Here is a 13,683-nt window from a genome sequence, read left to right on the forward strand (position 1 = left end):
GCACAGCTAATCTGGCCCCATCTCTTACTTTCCTCCCACCCCACACTAAAATCAAAGAACAAAAATGCACAAGAGGACTCTAAAGGCATTTGGAAAGTAATCCATGAATAGTTCCTCTCATGCCACTGGTCAGACTCAAAACGAAAAGGTATGAAAGTACACTCTGCCTATGGCAAGGGTGTGGAAGGATTAAGTATTATGACCAATAATGCAAGTTTATTACAATAGAATCTATTGAACCCATGCAATAGTTCATTGATTTGAAGTTTTAGGAGGCCAAGTGGGTCAAAATGATTCACATGTTTTTCTGTGAACTCCTGTTTTTTTTTTTTTTTTCTGCAGTGTTTTCTAGTGAGTTTTGCATGGTTGCATTGGGTTTTCATGAAAGGTGCAGTTTTTGTTTTGTTTTGTTTTGTTTGTCGGGGGGCCTCACCTGGTGGTGCTCAGGGGTTACTCCTGGCAGGCTTGGGGAACCATATGGGATCCTGGGGATCAAAGCCAGATCTGTCCTGGATTGGTTCCATGCAAGGCAAATGCCCTACTGCTGTATTATCTCTCTTGTCTGAGAGGTGCAGTTTTTTTGTTTGTTTTTTTTTGAGCCACACCCAGTGATGCTCAGGGGTTACTCCTGGCTATGTGCTCAGAAATTGATCCTGGCTTGGGGGACCATATGGGACCCCGGGGGATCGAACCGTGATCCATCCTAGGTTAACTGGCAAATGTCCTACCGCTTGCGCCACCATTCTGGCCCCAGTTTTTTTTTTAAAAGAGTACAGTACATTTTTATTATATAGCATTTTATTTTTAAAAAAATTATTTTTATAGAATACATTTCCACATTAAGGGGTCCCAATGGGAAAATAACAACATATCTCTTAGTTTTATATTTGCAAACAGATTATTTTAGGACAAGTAAAAGAAACACATTTGAAGATTAAATTCAGAATTTGTAATACTTTGATAATAATGAGACCTCTTTCTTAATGCAACTTTACTCTATTTAGAAACTCTCATGATCTTCTTACTGAAATTTTAAAATCAGTACTGCAAAAGATCAGAATTTTCTCCTTTTAAGAAAGAAAAAAAAGAAAAAAAAGAATTTTCTCCTTTTAAATTTCTCTTAGGACATGTAATCATCATTAACTGTTATCAACAGAACATAGGGGAATTTTTCAAAATTTAAGTATTGCTAAAATTCTGTTGTCTTTTTATCCATCATCAAACCTTATTGATAATTTGGCAGGGAAAAGAACATATACAAAGACTTTATGAAACAACAGTGTTTCCCCTCTCCATCATCCCCAGGACAAATATTAAGTCTGGCTAGGTACTGATAATAAAAATAAGTTCCTTATGAGAGTTTGATAAATTAAAAGACAAAAGCTCATGTGTGTTATATAGTGATTTTAAAGAGAATCTTGTAGAAAGCTGGGAGAGTCATTTACTCACCAAAATATAGAATCCAGTCTCATATTTTTTTTCTCTTTTTGGTGCCACGAATTGAACCCAGGGCCACATACATGCAAAGCTGCACTCTACCATGGCCATACTATATTTTTTAATGTAATTCCTTTCAAACCTCTCCTCAAAAATAATTTCCTCAAAGATTTAATTATTAAATAACGAGATGATCAGAAAAGGTGTATCTCACCAAAGAACTTATCTGCTATTTCCTCCTTATTGTGAGTTGAATGGCATGACAGAGCAGAGGCAAAGAGGTATACAATCAATTCTCAGGGTATAAGTCAAAAAGATCAGAGCTTCCACAGCATAGCAACAGCTTTGCATATGCCCACGTCATGATAGTTGAAATAACAGAGACCAGCAAAGGTTAGTGCTGAGATTGCCAAAAGACCTGCCTTGGCAGCTTTCTGTGTTGTAGCCCCTGGAACATAGTCAGTAACAACTTGTCCAAGGCCCCAGTGGCTATGGAGACTGAGGGCTGCAGCCAAGGAGTAGTCAACTGCAGAGCTAGGACTCAAATAAGCAGCTGGAAGCAGGCCCAGGAGCAAAACACTGACCACCCTTTCACCAGTCCAGTGGAGAGACGCAGCCTTGGAACCAGCATGACGGCTGGGTGACAGATGAATATGCTGCAGCCCACTGAATCTTATAGAAGGTGGGTCCTGAAGAATTGTTGAGACACAAGCAGGTCTGACCACCTGGGTTCGGAACAACAGAGCTCGGCCTCCTTGGGCACCGCAGAGGACACCTAACCGCCAGAGGGCCGCCATGTTGCGCCGGAGGCTTTTTTTTTTTTTTTTTTTTTTTAATGGCACTTCCATGTGGTTTTTTCCCTTCAAATACACTAAGGTTTGTATTAGCTGAGGATGAATCATCATGCTTCTTTCTTAGCTTGGGGGGTATATGGACATTGTAAGGAAGAGAAATTCATACTCCATACAAATGTGAGAACAAGTTGTAATTCTTAAATTGTAAGAGAGGCATTTTCTTTTCATACTAGAAAGAGAGGGGGAGACAGAAGGAAAGGAGGGAAGAGAGAGGAAGCAAGGAGGGAAGGGGAGAGATGAAGAAGGGAAAGGGAAGGTGGACGGGGGGGGGGGGGGAGACAGAGAGAGAGAGAGATGGAGAAAGAGAAACAGATCCACTAAAGTCTTTTCTCTTACCCCACAGCATCATTAAAGCCAATCTAACTCCTGTCACCAAAATAGGACAATTTGAAGTTTAGGTTTCCACAGATTCACATGTGTATTATGTTTTCTTTTCAGTTTTTGTGTCTTTTTACAGTTCAGTGATAAGTATTTTTGAAAAGTCCTATTTTATTTTATTTTTGGAGAGCAGTGCTCATGGTTTGCTCCTGGCTTTGCACTCAGGAATTACTCCTGGCAGTGTTCCAGGGGACCATATGGGATGCTGGAGATTAAATCTGGGTTGGCGGCTTGCCCTATTACTATATGATTGCTTAGGTGTCTGAAAAGTCTTTTTGTAAAAGCACACACAGTATTTCTGTTTTATTGAAAAATTTTGTTTGTTTGTTTTTGGGTCACAACTGGCAGCTCTCAAGGGTTCCTCCTGGCTTTGTACTCAGAACTTGCTCCTGGAAGACTTGGGATTTGAACCACCGTCCATCCTGGGTTGGCTGCATGCAAGCAAATGCCCTACTGCTGTGCTATCTCTCTGGCCCTATTAAGGGAATTTTTACACATTCTTACATCAATTCTATTGTCATTTTGAATGTGCTTTGTCCCTTTCTTTTTCTGTGCCCCCAATTCTTTGACAATAGTCTCTTGTTTCATTGGTTTGCTTCTTCTAAAACAAGCTATTGCTATTATTTTTTCTTATGAAAAATCCCCTTTTCCTATATAGCATTGGTTGCAATTTGGGGTGTGTGTGTTTTGGGGAGCATACCCAGTGATGCTCTATGGTTACTCCTGGTTCTGGACTCTGGAAATAATCTTGGTAGTTCTTGGGGACCAGTGAGATGCTAGGGATCAAACATGGGCATGCAAGGCAAGTGTCCTACCTGCTATACTATTACTCTATCCTCATTAATTGCAATTTATGATCTCATATTTATGTGCTTTCCTCTCTCTCCCCTATTAGATTATAAGTTGCTTATAGACAAAGACTAAATCTATCTTACTTTCTACAAATCCCCAGAACTTAGTCTATGAAACACACCACCTTAGTCTTAATGCTTAGTCTAGGTAGTCCTGCAATGACTATTTGTTGACTAGAGTTGTAATATTTGGAAATACTATTTGCCATTAAGATTGTGTGTTTGGATACTTACCTGGCACGGGAGATACCATGATCATGAAGGTGGTTTCCCCAGGGTGAGGCTTATCCATTGCACTTCGGATGTGCTGACCCCTGCGATTTCCCCAAATGTGGGAAACTCGACTGCATAATTTGTGGTAGTGGGGGACTGCGTTCTCGCTCTCCCCTGGTTTTGCGGTAATCAAAAGAAAGACATATGGGGCCGGAGAGATAGTATGGAGGTAAGGTGTTTGTCTTTCATGCAGAAGGTCATCGGTTCGAATCCCGGCGTCCCATATGGTCCCCTGTGCATGCCAGGAGCAATTTCTGAGCATGGAGCCAGGAGTAACTCCTGAGGACTGCTGGGTGTGACCCAAAAACCACACACACACACACACACACACAAGATTGTGTGTTTGGGGCCTGAGAGATAGCATGGAGGTAAGGCATTTGCTGTTCATGCAGAAGAAGGGTGGTTTGAAGCTGGCATCCCATATGGTCCCCTGTGCCTGCTAGGGGTGAATCAGTATGTCACTCTACACGATATGATTCTGAAAAATATCGAGAAGATCAAATGGCTCCCGAGCAGCAATGCAGAGACACTGTACTAGGGCCAGGGCCAGGGGACTCTGTGTGTCTGGCTAAGACCGATATTGCCTTGGTTTGTTACATGACTATCGTGATGGGGAAACTGGCTGGAAATAGTAATCACACCTCTCTCTGTTCTTAGAGTCTAATGAAACTCTCATGTAATTCTGTGACGTGTTTACCTCTTTTTTCAGGCCTCAGGAACTCTTTTATTTCCTTTTCTAATTCCCTATATTTGACCTGTTCTAATTTCTGGAGAACTCCAGGTTTGTTTGTGCAGGATAGTAGCAGAAGAATACTTGTGTTTTCTCTCTCCACCTCTCTCCCTTCTATATCTTGGGCTTTCCATTTTCTTCCTTTTGATGATTAATTGGAAGCTGAGGAAACTAGAAGGGAAACACAAAGTAACACAAAGGGGTGATTTCTGAGCAGAGAGCCAGCCAGGAGTAACCCCTGAATGCTGCTGGGTGTGACCCAAAAAACCAAAAAAAAAAAAAAAAAAAAGATTGTGTGTTTGTTGAATGAACAGTCATCATATTTCTAATACTATGTCATTAAAGTTGTGTGTCTGATAAAATGTGAGTTAAAGCAATTCTGAAGGCCTAATCAGCTGTGATTTTGAGAAGCTTGAGAAATATTAATGAGGGAAATACTCTTGTGGCCTGCTCCAGGGTTCTGCCCTTGTCTCTTTTCCTGTCAGGGGTTTATCCTATGATGGCATGAAGACATCAGTGGACTTAGTCAGAGAATTAGACAGACTTTGTCAAAACTATTAACCCAAAACAAACAAAAGAGAGTTTGATTCATTTCTGATTCAGTAAAGGACTCAAATTGGAAGGATGTTAAATAAACCATAATTTAATATTAAAGAATTGTCTAGACAGTTACAAAACTGGTGGTGTGTTTCAAACAGGTAAGTTATGAATATTTTAACTCACATGCTGAAGAACAAATATATATGTATGTATATATATCCTTATTTGGAAATAATGTAAGAATTCCCATGGATGTTGTAGCTGGGTTGGTGGCATTCTTGATCCTGGTTTTTGTCTTGCTCTGATATGTCCTGCTGTCATCCACTCAGTCCTTGAGAACTTTATAGGCTTCCTTGCAAGGCTCAGTCATTGAGGTTCTTACTGTGGAACAGAGGATAGTTCTTCTTGAAGCTACAACTTGGCTGGTGGGCCATGGTTCTGTATAATATTTGGATATCTCATCTTGAGTCGTTTTGTGGATCCAGTGCTATGTTGGATCACCCAGTGTTTTTATTTTTGATAGGTCATAGAGATCCCTTGGATCATAGCTAAGTTGAGTTCTTAGGTTGTCAGGCCCCTATCAAGTTGAAGATTCTTTGTGAAACTGCTGTTTCTCCTGTGTGCATGGGATCTGACCTTTTGGAAACAGTAATCTGCATTGAACTGAAACCCCAAATTTATAGACTCAGAATGAATGTAGTCTTCACCATGGAAGACCATCTAAGTGGATTGAACTTTCAGATTTCTCCTATGAAGTATATGTTTGATTCCTCAGAGCATGGCTAGTATTCTGGGTGAGCAGAGTTCAGAGTAAAGAGGATGGTTCTTATCAGCTGGAGTGAGGGCTGATGCAGACAAGGACATTTCACTAGAGCAGACGTCAGGTTTGTCGTTTTATTGCTCAAATTCCCATCACGTAATCTCATGTTTAGAAATAGTTTAGTGACAATCTAGATGTTGAAGGCTTGAAAGTTTTGCTTGCAATTATTATTTTTTTTTCAAAGTAGAATAATCCTGATGACTAAAGGGCTCCACACAGCACACAAAAAAGCCCACAAATGTTCTTTTTTTGTTTGTTTGTTTTTGGGCCACATCCAACAGCTCTTAGGGGTTACTCTTGGCTCTGAGCTCAGAACTTGTTCCTAGCAGGCTTAGGGGCCATATGGGATGCAGGGGGTTGAACCCCAATAAGTTACATGCAGGGCAAACACTCTCCCTGCTGTACTATAGCTCCAGCCCTACAGGAATGATATTACTTAGAATTTTCAGTTGAAACATAAGCAAAGTGAGCATATAGGGAAAGCAGACATAAGGCTACCCAATATTTAATTCAAATAGTCAGTTGTGGGGTGGGTGGGTGAAAAATCATAAATTACTGAGAAAGATTCATGGAGAAGAAAATCAGAATTGAATGTTCAAATCAAGTGTTCTTCAAACAATTGCAGAGCATATAGTCTACATGAGTCATTGATTCCTGGATGTAGCATTCTGGGTTGAAGACTACTTTCCAGACACTTTTTTGGCTTTGTTTTGTTTTGGGGCCACATCCAACTGTGCTCAGGGGTTACTAATCCTGGCTCTGTGCTCAGAATCAGACCCAGCAGGCTCAGGGATCAAACCCGGGTTGATCACATGCAAGATACATACTGTACTATTGCTTTGGTTCCCTTTCCAAGAATTTTGAAGGAACTAATCTTACAACTCCAGGGGTGTGGCTTCACTCACTCTTTGATACCACTTTACTTCTTGAGACTTGCTTTTTGGAACCATGTGATTTCTCTGGAAGTAGTTGCAAGCTCAACTCTTCGTTTCAGATGCATTGAAAACATGCCAATAGTATAGTCCTGAGATTGTCCGTGGGTTTGGGCACTCAGTGGCTCCCTCCATCTGAGGCAGGACTTTTTTCTGGTTTCTTGTACTCCTGTTTTTTTGTTGTTATTGTTTGTTTGTTTCTCTTCTCTAGAAGATCTCCTGAGCCTGCCAGGAGTAATTTCTGAGCGCAGAAATTTGCAGAGCTAGGAGTAATCCCTGAGTGCTGCTGGGTGTGGCCTAAACCCCTCTTCTCCCCCCAAAAAAAGGAAGAGAGAAGAGACTTCCTGGGCTAGTCCACTATTATTGCTTTTAATCATTTCTAATGTCCATTTCTAATCTCTTCTTTTTTGACTCCATATTCTGTGTAGTTACTATCTTTCAAGCTTGTTATTGAAGTTTTCAATTCTGTTTTCTATCCAAGACCTTGAATTTATTTTCTACATGTCTTTCTTAGAACTTTTTCTTTCTTTCTTTTTCTTTTTTTTTTCCTTTGGTTTTTCAGTCCACACACATTTAATGCTCACTCCTGGCTAAGGCTCAGAAATTGCCCCTGGCTTGGGGGGACCATATGGGACGCCGGGGGATCGAACCACGGTCCTGATCCTTGGCTAGCGCTTGCAAGGCAGACACCTTACCTCTAGCGCCACCTCGCCAGTCCCTCTTCCTTCCTTCCTTCCTTCCTTCCTTCCTTCCTTCCTTCCTTCCTTCCTTCCTTCCTTCCTTCCTTCCTTCCTTCCTTCCTTCCTTCCCTTCCTTCCTTCCTTCCTTCCTTCCCTTCCTTCCCTTCCTTCCTTCCTTCCTTTCCTTCCTTCCTTCCTTTCTTCCTTCCTTCCTTCCTTCCTTCCTTCTCTTCCTTCCTTCCTTCCTTCCTTCCTTCCTTCCTTTCCTTCCTTCCTTCCTTCCTTCCTTCCTTCCTTCCTTCCTTCCTTCCTTCCTTCCTTCCTTCCTTCCTTCCTTCCTTCCTTCCTTCCTTCCTTCCTTCCTTCCTTCATTCCTTCCTTCCTTCCTTCCTTCCTTCCTTCCTTCCTTCCTTCCTTCCTTCCTTCCTCCTTCCTTCCTTCCTTCCTTCCTTCCTTCCTCTTCCTTCCTTCCTTCCTTCCTTCCCTTCCCTTCCTTCCTTCCCTCCCTCCTTCCTTCCCTCCTTCCCTTCCTTCCGTCCTTCCTTCCTTCCTTCCTTCCTTCCTTCCTTCCTTCCTTCCTTCCCTTCCTTCCTTCCTTCCTTCCTTCCTTCCTTCCTTCCTTCCTTCCTTCCTTTCTTTCTTTCTTTCTTTCTTTCTTTCTTTCTTTCTTTCTTTCTTTCTTTCTTTCCTTCCTTCCTACCTTTCCTTTCCTTCCTACCTTTCCTTTCCTTCCTTCCTTCCTTCCTTCCTTCCTTCCTTCCTTCCTTCCTTCCTTCCTTCCTTCCTTCCTTCCTTCCTTCCTTCCTTCCTTCCTTCCTTCCTTCCTTCCTTCTTTTTCTTTTCTTTCTTTCATTGTTTTTTTGTCTTTGGGTCATACCCGGTGGCACTCAGGGGTTACTCCTGGCTCTTTGCTCAGAAATTGCTCCTGGCAGGCTCGGGGCACCATATGGGATGCTGAGAATCGAACCTGGGTCTGTCCTGAGTCGGCTGCATGCAAGGCAATTGCCCTACTGCAGTGCTATTTCTCCAGCCCAGAACATGCTCTTATTTCATGAATGCAATCCTCTTTGTTATCTTTCTGGGGGGAAAAGAGCATACAGATGTGATTCCCTGGGCAGAGTTAGGTGTAAGCTCTGAGCACCTTTGGGTGTGACCCAACCAATGAAAGCAGAGATAGGTTTTTTGTTTTTTGGTTCTTATTTTTGGTCACACCCAGTGGCACTCAGGGGGTACTCCTGGTTCTGCACTCAGAAATCTTTCCTGGCAGGCTGGGAGGACTATATGGAATGCTGGGGATTGAACCCGGGTCCCTCCCAGGTCAGCAGTGTGCAAGGCAAACACCCTACTGCTCTGCTATCACTCTGGCCCCAAGTTCTGAGGTATGTTGTATTCTCCCTACACGTTTCTTGTTCTCTTTATTCCATTTATTTATTTGTTTCAGACTCTTAAAAGATGTTTTTCTCAAATGTCAAGCAGAATTGGCTGTATGCTCCTTCGTAAGAAAGGGCTATTAAGAAGCTGCATGGATGTCCCAGGTGATTGTTTGGGGCCCTTGATTGGCATCATTTATGACATTCAAGCTGTTCCCCCTGGGACCTAGTAACTGTGTTGTTGGGGATTTATTTTGATCTTTCTCATTGCACCAGGAAAACTCCTCCAAGTCCTTGACTGGATAATATAACTCTGACTTCCAGGATTCTCTAGGAAAGTTAAGTAGTAAAGGGACTACATATTCTACCAGATACTAAAAAGCATTGTAAAGCTATATAAATAAAAAAAGAAAAAGAGTGTTGGCATTATATAAACTTACAGCTCAATGAAATAGAACTATAGGCAGTCTAGAAATAAACTTTTATAGGTTAAAAATATTATAAATGTTCCAGTCAATACTATGGGTTAGTGTTGAAGTTCAGTAAGGACTGCATTAGTAGTGAAGGGGGTCAGTTAGCCCTTTATTTTGTATATTGTTAATATTATTATTAGTATAATCATCTTTGAGATTTTGAGCCATATCCAGCAGTGCTTAGGGGCTACTTTAAGCTCTGTTCTCAAGGGTTTCGCTCCTGGGGTGCACAGAGGATCCTATGTGATGCAGAGGATCAAGATGGTATTGGCTGCATGCAAAGCAAATGCTTTAAGCCAGGTCTTATCTCTCCCCTATTACAATTATGGCTGGAAATTAATGCTGAAAATTGAACCCATGGCCTCATATATACAAGGCAAGTATTCTTTTTTTTTGTTTTTGTTTTTGGGCCACACCCGGCGGTGCTCAGGGGTTACTCCTGGCTGTCTGCTCAGAAATAGCTCCTGGCAGGCATGGGGGACCATATGGGACACCGGGATTCGAACCAACCACCTTTGGTCCTGGATCGGCTGCTTGCAAGGCAAACGCCGCTGTGCTATCTCTCCGGGCCCAACAAGGCAAGTATTCTATGTTTAAACCATAGCTCTTGTCCAAAGTAAACACTTCACCTTATATTACTTGCTAAAATTTATTAATCCTTTCTTTTATTTTATTTAACAACTATTTTCCCTCCCTATAATGTTCAAGATGGGTTAAGGTATAAGGTCTTAGTAAATAAAATCTTAATTAAATCTGAAGAAATATCTAGAAATTGAGAAATTATGTAAGCATGATAAGGAAAATATTGATAAATTTAACATTAAAGAGGACAAAATAATACAGTGACTTTTAAAAACAAAAATAGTTCCAGATAAAGAGTTAGCATTTCTTGAGTAAAAGGGAAAGGGATAGGGGCCCGGAGAGATAGCACAGCGGCGTTTGCCTTGCAAACGGCCGATCCAGGACCAAAGGTGGTTGGTTCGAATCCCGGTGTCCCATATGGTCCCCCGTGCCTGCCAGGAGCTATTTCTGAGCAGACAGCCAGGAGTAACCCCTGAGCAATGCCGGGTGTGACCCAAAAACAAAAAAAAAAAAAAAAAAAGGGAAAAGGATAGACATAGAATGATTACACTCATTTATGGGATATAAAAAAAGATAGTATGAGGGCTGGAGAGATAGCATGGAGGTAGGGCATTTGCCTTGCATGCAGAAGAACGGTGGTTCAAATCCTAACATCCCATATGGTCCCCTGAGCCTGCCAGGAGCAATTTCTGAGCATAGAGCCAGGAGTAACCCCTGAGCGCTGCTGGATGTAACCTAAAAACAAAAACAAAAACAAAACAAAAAGATAGTATGGTATTAGAAGAACCAGCCCATGCTAGGAAAATTGCCACAAGTAGTGGAGGAGTGCAGTTAGGGCCGAGAAGGAACCATTATAACAATGATAGTTGCGGGGCCGGGCGGTGGCGCTAAAGGTAAGGTGCCTGCCTTACCTGCGCTAGCCTAGGATGGACCGCGGTTCGATCCCCCGGCATCCCATATGGTCCCCCCAAGCCAGGAGCGACTTCTGAGCGCATAGCCAGGAGTAACCCCTGAGCGTCACCGGGTGTGGCCCAAAAAAAAAAAAAAAACAAAAAAAAAAACAAAAAAAAAACAATGATAGTTGGAAATGATCTTTCTGGGCAAGAACTGGGTGCTGAAAAGAGATAAAGTAATAATCATGGCAGGAGAGCAATTGGAGACATTGGAGAAATTGGAACATTGGTGGAAAATGTACACTGGTGAAGGGTGTTGTACATTGTATGATTGAAACTCAATCATGAATAACTTTGTACCTATATATCTTATGGTGATTTAGAGAATTTATTTATTGAGAATAATTTTAGAAACAAAAAATTAAAAAGAATTGACATTTTTCTCTATAAAACACTTACAAAAATTGACCAGAAGCTAACAAAACTAGAGAGAGTAAAGGCCCCTCCAAACACCACACAAAAAAATTCCAAATTCATAGGAGAAATAAAACCGCTAAGAAGAAAATGTAAAATATCTGACCTCACAGGTACCTTAGCTTCTGTGTTGAAAGGAAACACCACATATATATTTTTGCCTGAATGATTAATAAAATAATTAAAATAATAAGGGACTTCCCCAGCAATCCTTAGGTAGCTCGAGCTGCTTCTAGTATAATCAGCCAGTGGCCTGCACATTTCATTGTACTGATCAAGCCCAGCAGGGCTGGGGCCTCCAGGGCTGCACTTGGCAATGCTGAGGGATATGTGGTGCTGGAATCAAACTTGGGTCCTTGTGTATGCCAAGCACAACCCTGACTCCTAAGCTCTCTTCCTCAAGAATTCCTAGGATTTACAATTTTTGTTTGTTTGTTTTGTTTTGGGGCCACACCCATTGATGCTCAGGGGTTACTCCTGGCTATGTACACAGAAATCACCCCTGGCTTGGGGACCACATGGGATGCCGGGGATGGAATTGTGGTCCGTCCTAGGCTAGTGCTTGCAAGGCAGACGCCTTACCTCTATTACCACCACTCCGGCCCCAGATTTACAAATTTTTAAGAGTGCTGCTGTAGGTGCCATGGAAAAAAGCACTTTCATATAATACTATTAAATATTAGTATTTTTATCTGAAAAAAATCTTCCAGTTCTTAAAATATCTTAAAATATCTTTCGTTTTGTTTTTTTGAGCCACACCCAGTGGCGCTCAGGGGGTACTCCTGGCTCTGTGCTCAGAAATCGCTACTGGCAGGCTTGAGGGACCATATGGGATACTGGGGATAGAACCCGTGTCTGGCTGGGGTCAGCCATATGCAAGGCAAACACCTTACCGTTGTGCTATCTCTCCAGCTCTTAAAATACATTAAAAAATTTTTTTTTATTTCTTGGCCACACTGGCAGTACTCAGGACTTAATCCTGGCTCTGTGCTCAGGGGTCATTCCTGGTTGTGCTTGGGAGAATCCTATGTGGTGCCAAGTATTGAATCTTGGTCAGCGATGTGCAAGGAAAGCACCCTGCTGGCTGTACTATTTCTCTAGCCCCTCAGAAATAATCGTGAACAGTGAATATGTGGAGTCTCTCCCTTCCTCAAGTTTTAGAAGATACTGTTCCCTCTGCCCACATGCTCTTCCTCATCATTGCCCTGGATCTGGCCATGCAGTATGTAATTGTCTACTTCATTCCTTTCTGTTCTTTATGGTGCTTCCATCCTAACTCCATAAGGCACTTCCCTACCCATTCGTGTCTGTTCTCTACAGAGAATAATAATAAGTTTCCTTCCCTTTGGTTTAAAACAGATACCTGGATCCTCCGCTTGCAATGAGGCTTGCAGTCTCCTGCCTCACCTCCTCCACCATCTCTCTGGCCTGGTGGAGTCTGTCTGTGCAGTGGGATCTTATAACCTGCTCGGGCATTTCTGCACTTCGGAATCAGTCAAAATAAATGGCTTTCACAACCAGGAAAAAAGCCCCTAACTTTTTAATTTAAAATTTCATGCCTTTGACCTAGTAATTTCACTTTTTGGAATGTCTTTTCTTTAAGGAAATAGGACATTTGGAAAGCAGTTCTGTCTAGGCATCTCCACCAGAGTACAATTTCTAATAACACCCAAGGAAGAGTAGCATTTATTAAGAGAAGACAAACTGCAGGTTGAGTCAGAGAAATAGGACAGTGTGTAGAATGCTTGCCTGGCACGTGACTGACCCAGGTTCTATACTTTCCATATCACATATAGTCCCTGAATCCCCAACAGTATAACCCTTGAGCACAGAGCTAGTTGTAAGCCCTGAGCATGGCTGGGAGTGTCCTCCCACCCAAAACCAATCAACAGCTAACCCAAACAAACAACAAACTGCATGAGGGGAAAAGGTCAGTGAGAAAGAAGGTCTCAGGCACCTAATTCTTTAGAAACTGGACGTCATTCTGGGATTTGTGTGAAAAATAAACAAAGGTTCCTGCAAAGGTCTTTGAGGTCAGATTCTGGGGGTCAGCTCTTGGGATAGGGCGAGTGAGGCAGCATTCTGGGTGGGGAAAAATTTTTGCCATCACGAGACCTATGCTTTCTGCTGCATGAAGCCTATGACATTCATATGCTCCCCTATATCACAGATGACCTTGGGGTCCATATGCCAGTGCACTCAAGTGACCCCACCCATTTCTTTGCTCCTCAGAGGGTCAATATAAATTCAAGTCACAGGACTCGATCTGATTTGTGACAAACAGTCCATCATTCATAAACTGTGACCCAGGGCAGGGGCAGAAGTCCTTCTCACAATGCTCTGCAGACCTAATTACCACCTACCTGCTTCTATTCTGCTCCTTATGTTTCACAATG

General features: G+C 42.1%; 2 protein-coding genes and 1 non-coding gene across 3 annotated transcripts in view; 2 read left to right on the forward strand and 1 right to left on the reverse strand.

The window, feature by feature from the left end:
- SMIM12 (small integral membrane protein 12) overlaps positions 1-13,683 on the forward strand; it is a 99,959-nt gene that overhangs the window by 47,699 nt on the left and 38,577 nt on the right. The window lies entirely within an intron of this gene.
- On the reverse strand, positions 1,585-2,241 carry LOC126011325 (succinate dehydrogenase [ubiquinone] cytochrome b small subunit, mitochondrial-like). Its single transcript, XM_049775085.1, has one exon. It carries the CDS (start codon positions 2,232-2,234, stop codon positions 1,755-1,757), a length of 480 nt encoding a protein of 159 aa, XP_049631042.1. The 5' UTR covers positions 2,235-2,241; the 3' UTR covers positions 1,585-1,754.
- On the forward strand, positions 3,747-3,910 carry LOC126013109 (U1 spliceosomal RNA). Its single transcript, XR_007497441.1, has one exon. It is a non-coding gene; the product is annotated as a U1 spliceosomal RNA (small nuclear RNA).

The sequence above is a fragment of the Suncus etruscus genome, chromosome 6, assembly GCF_024139225.1.
Source record: "Suncus etruscus isolate mSunEtr1 chromosome 6, mSunEtr1.pri.cur, whole genome shotgun sequence".
Classification (NCBI taxonomy): domain Eukaryota; kingdom Metazoa; phylum Chordata; class Mammalia; order Eulipotyphla; family Soricidae; genus Suncus; species Suncus etruscus.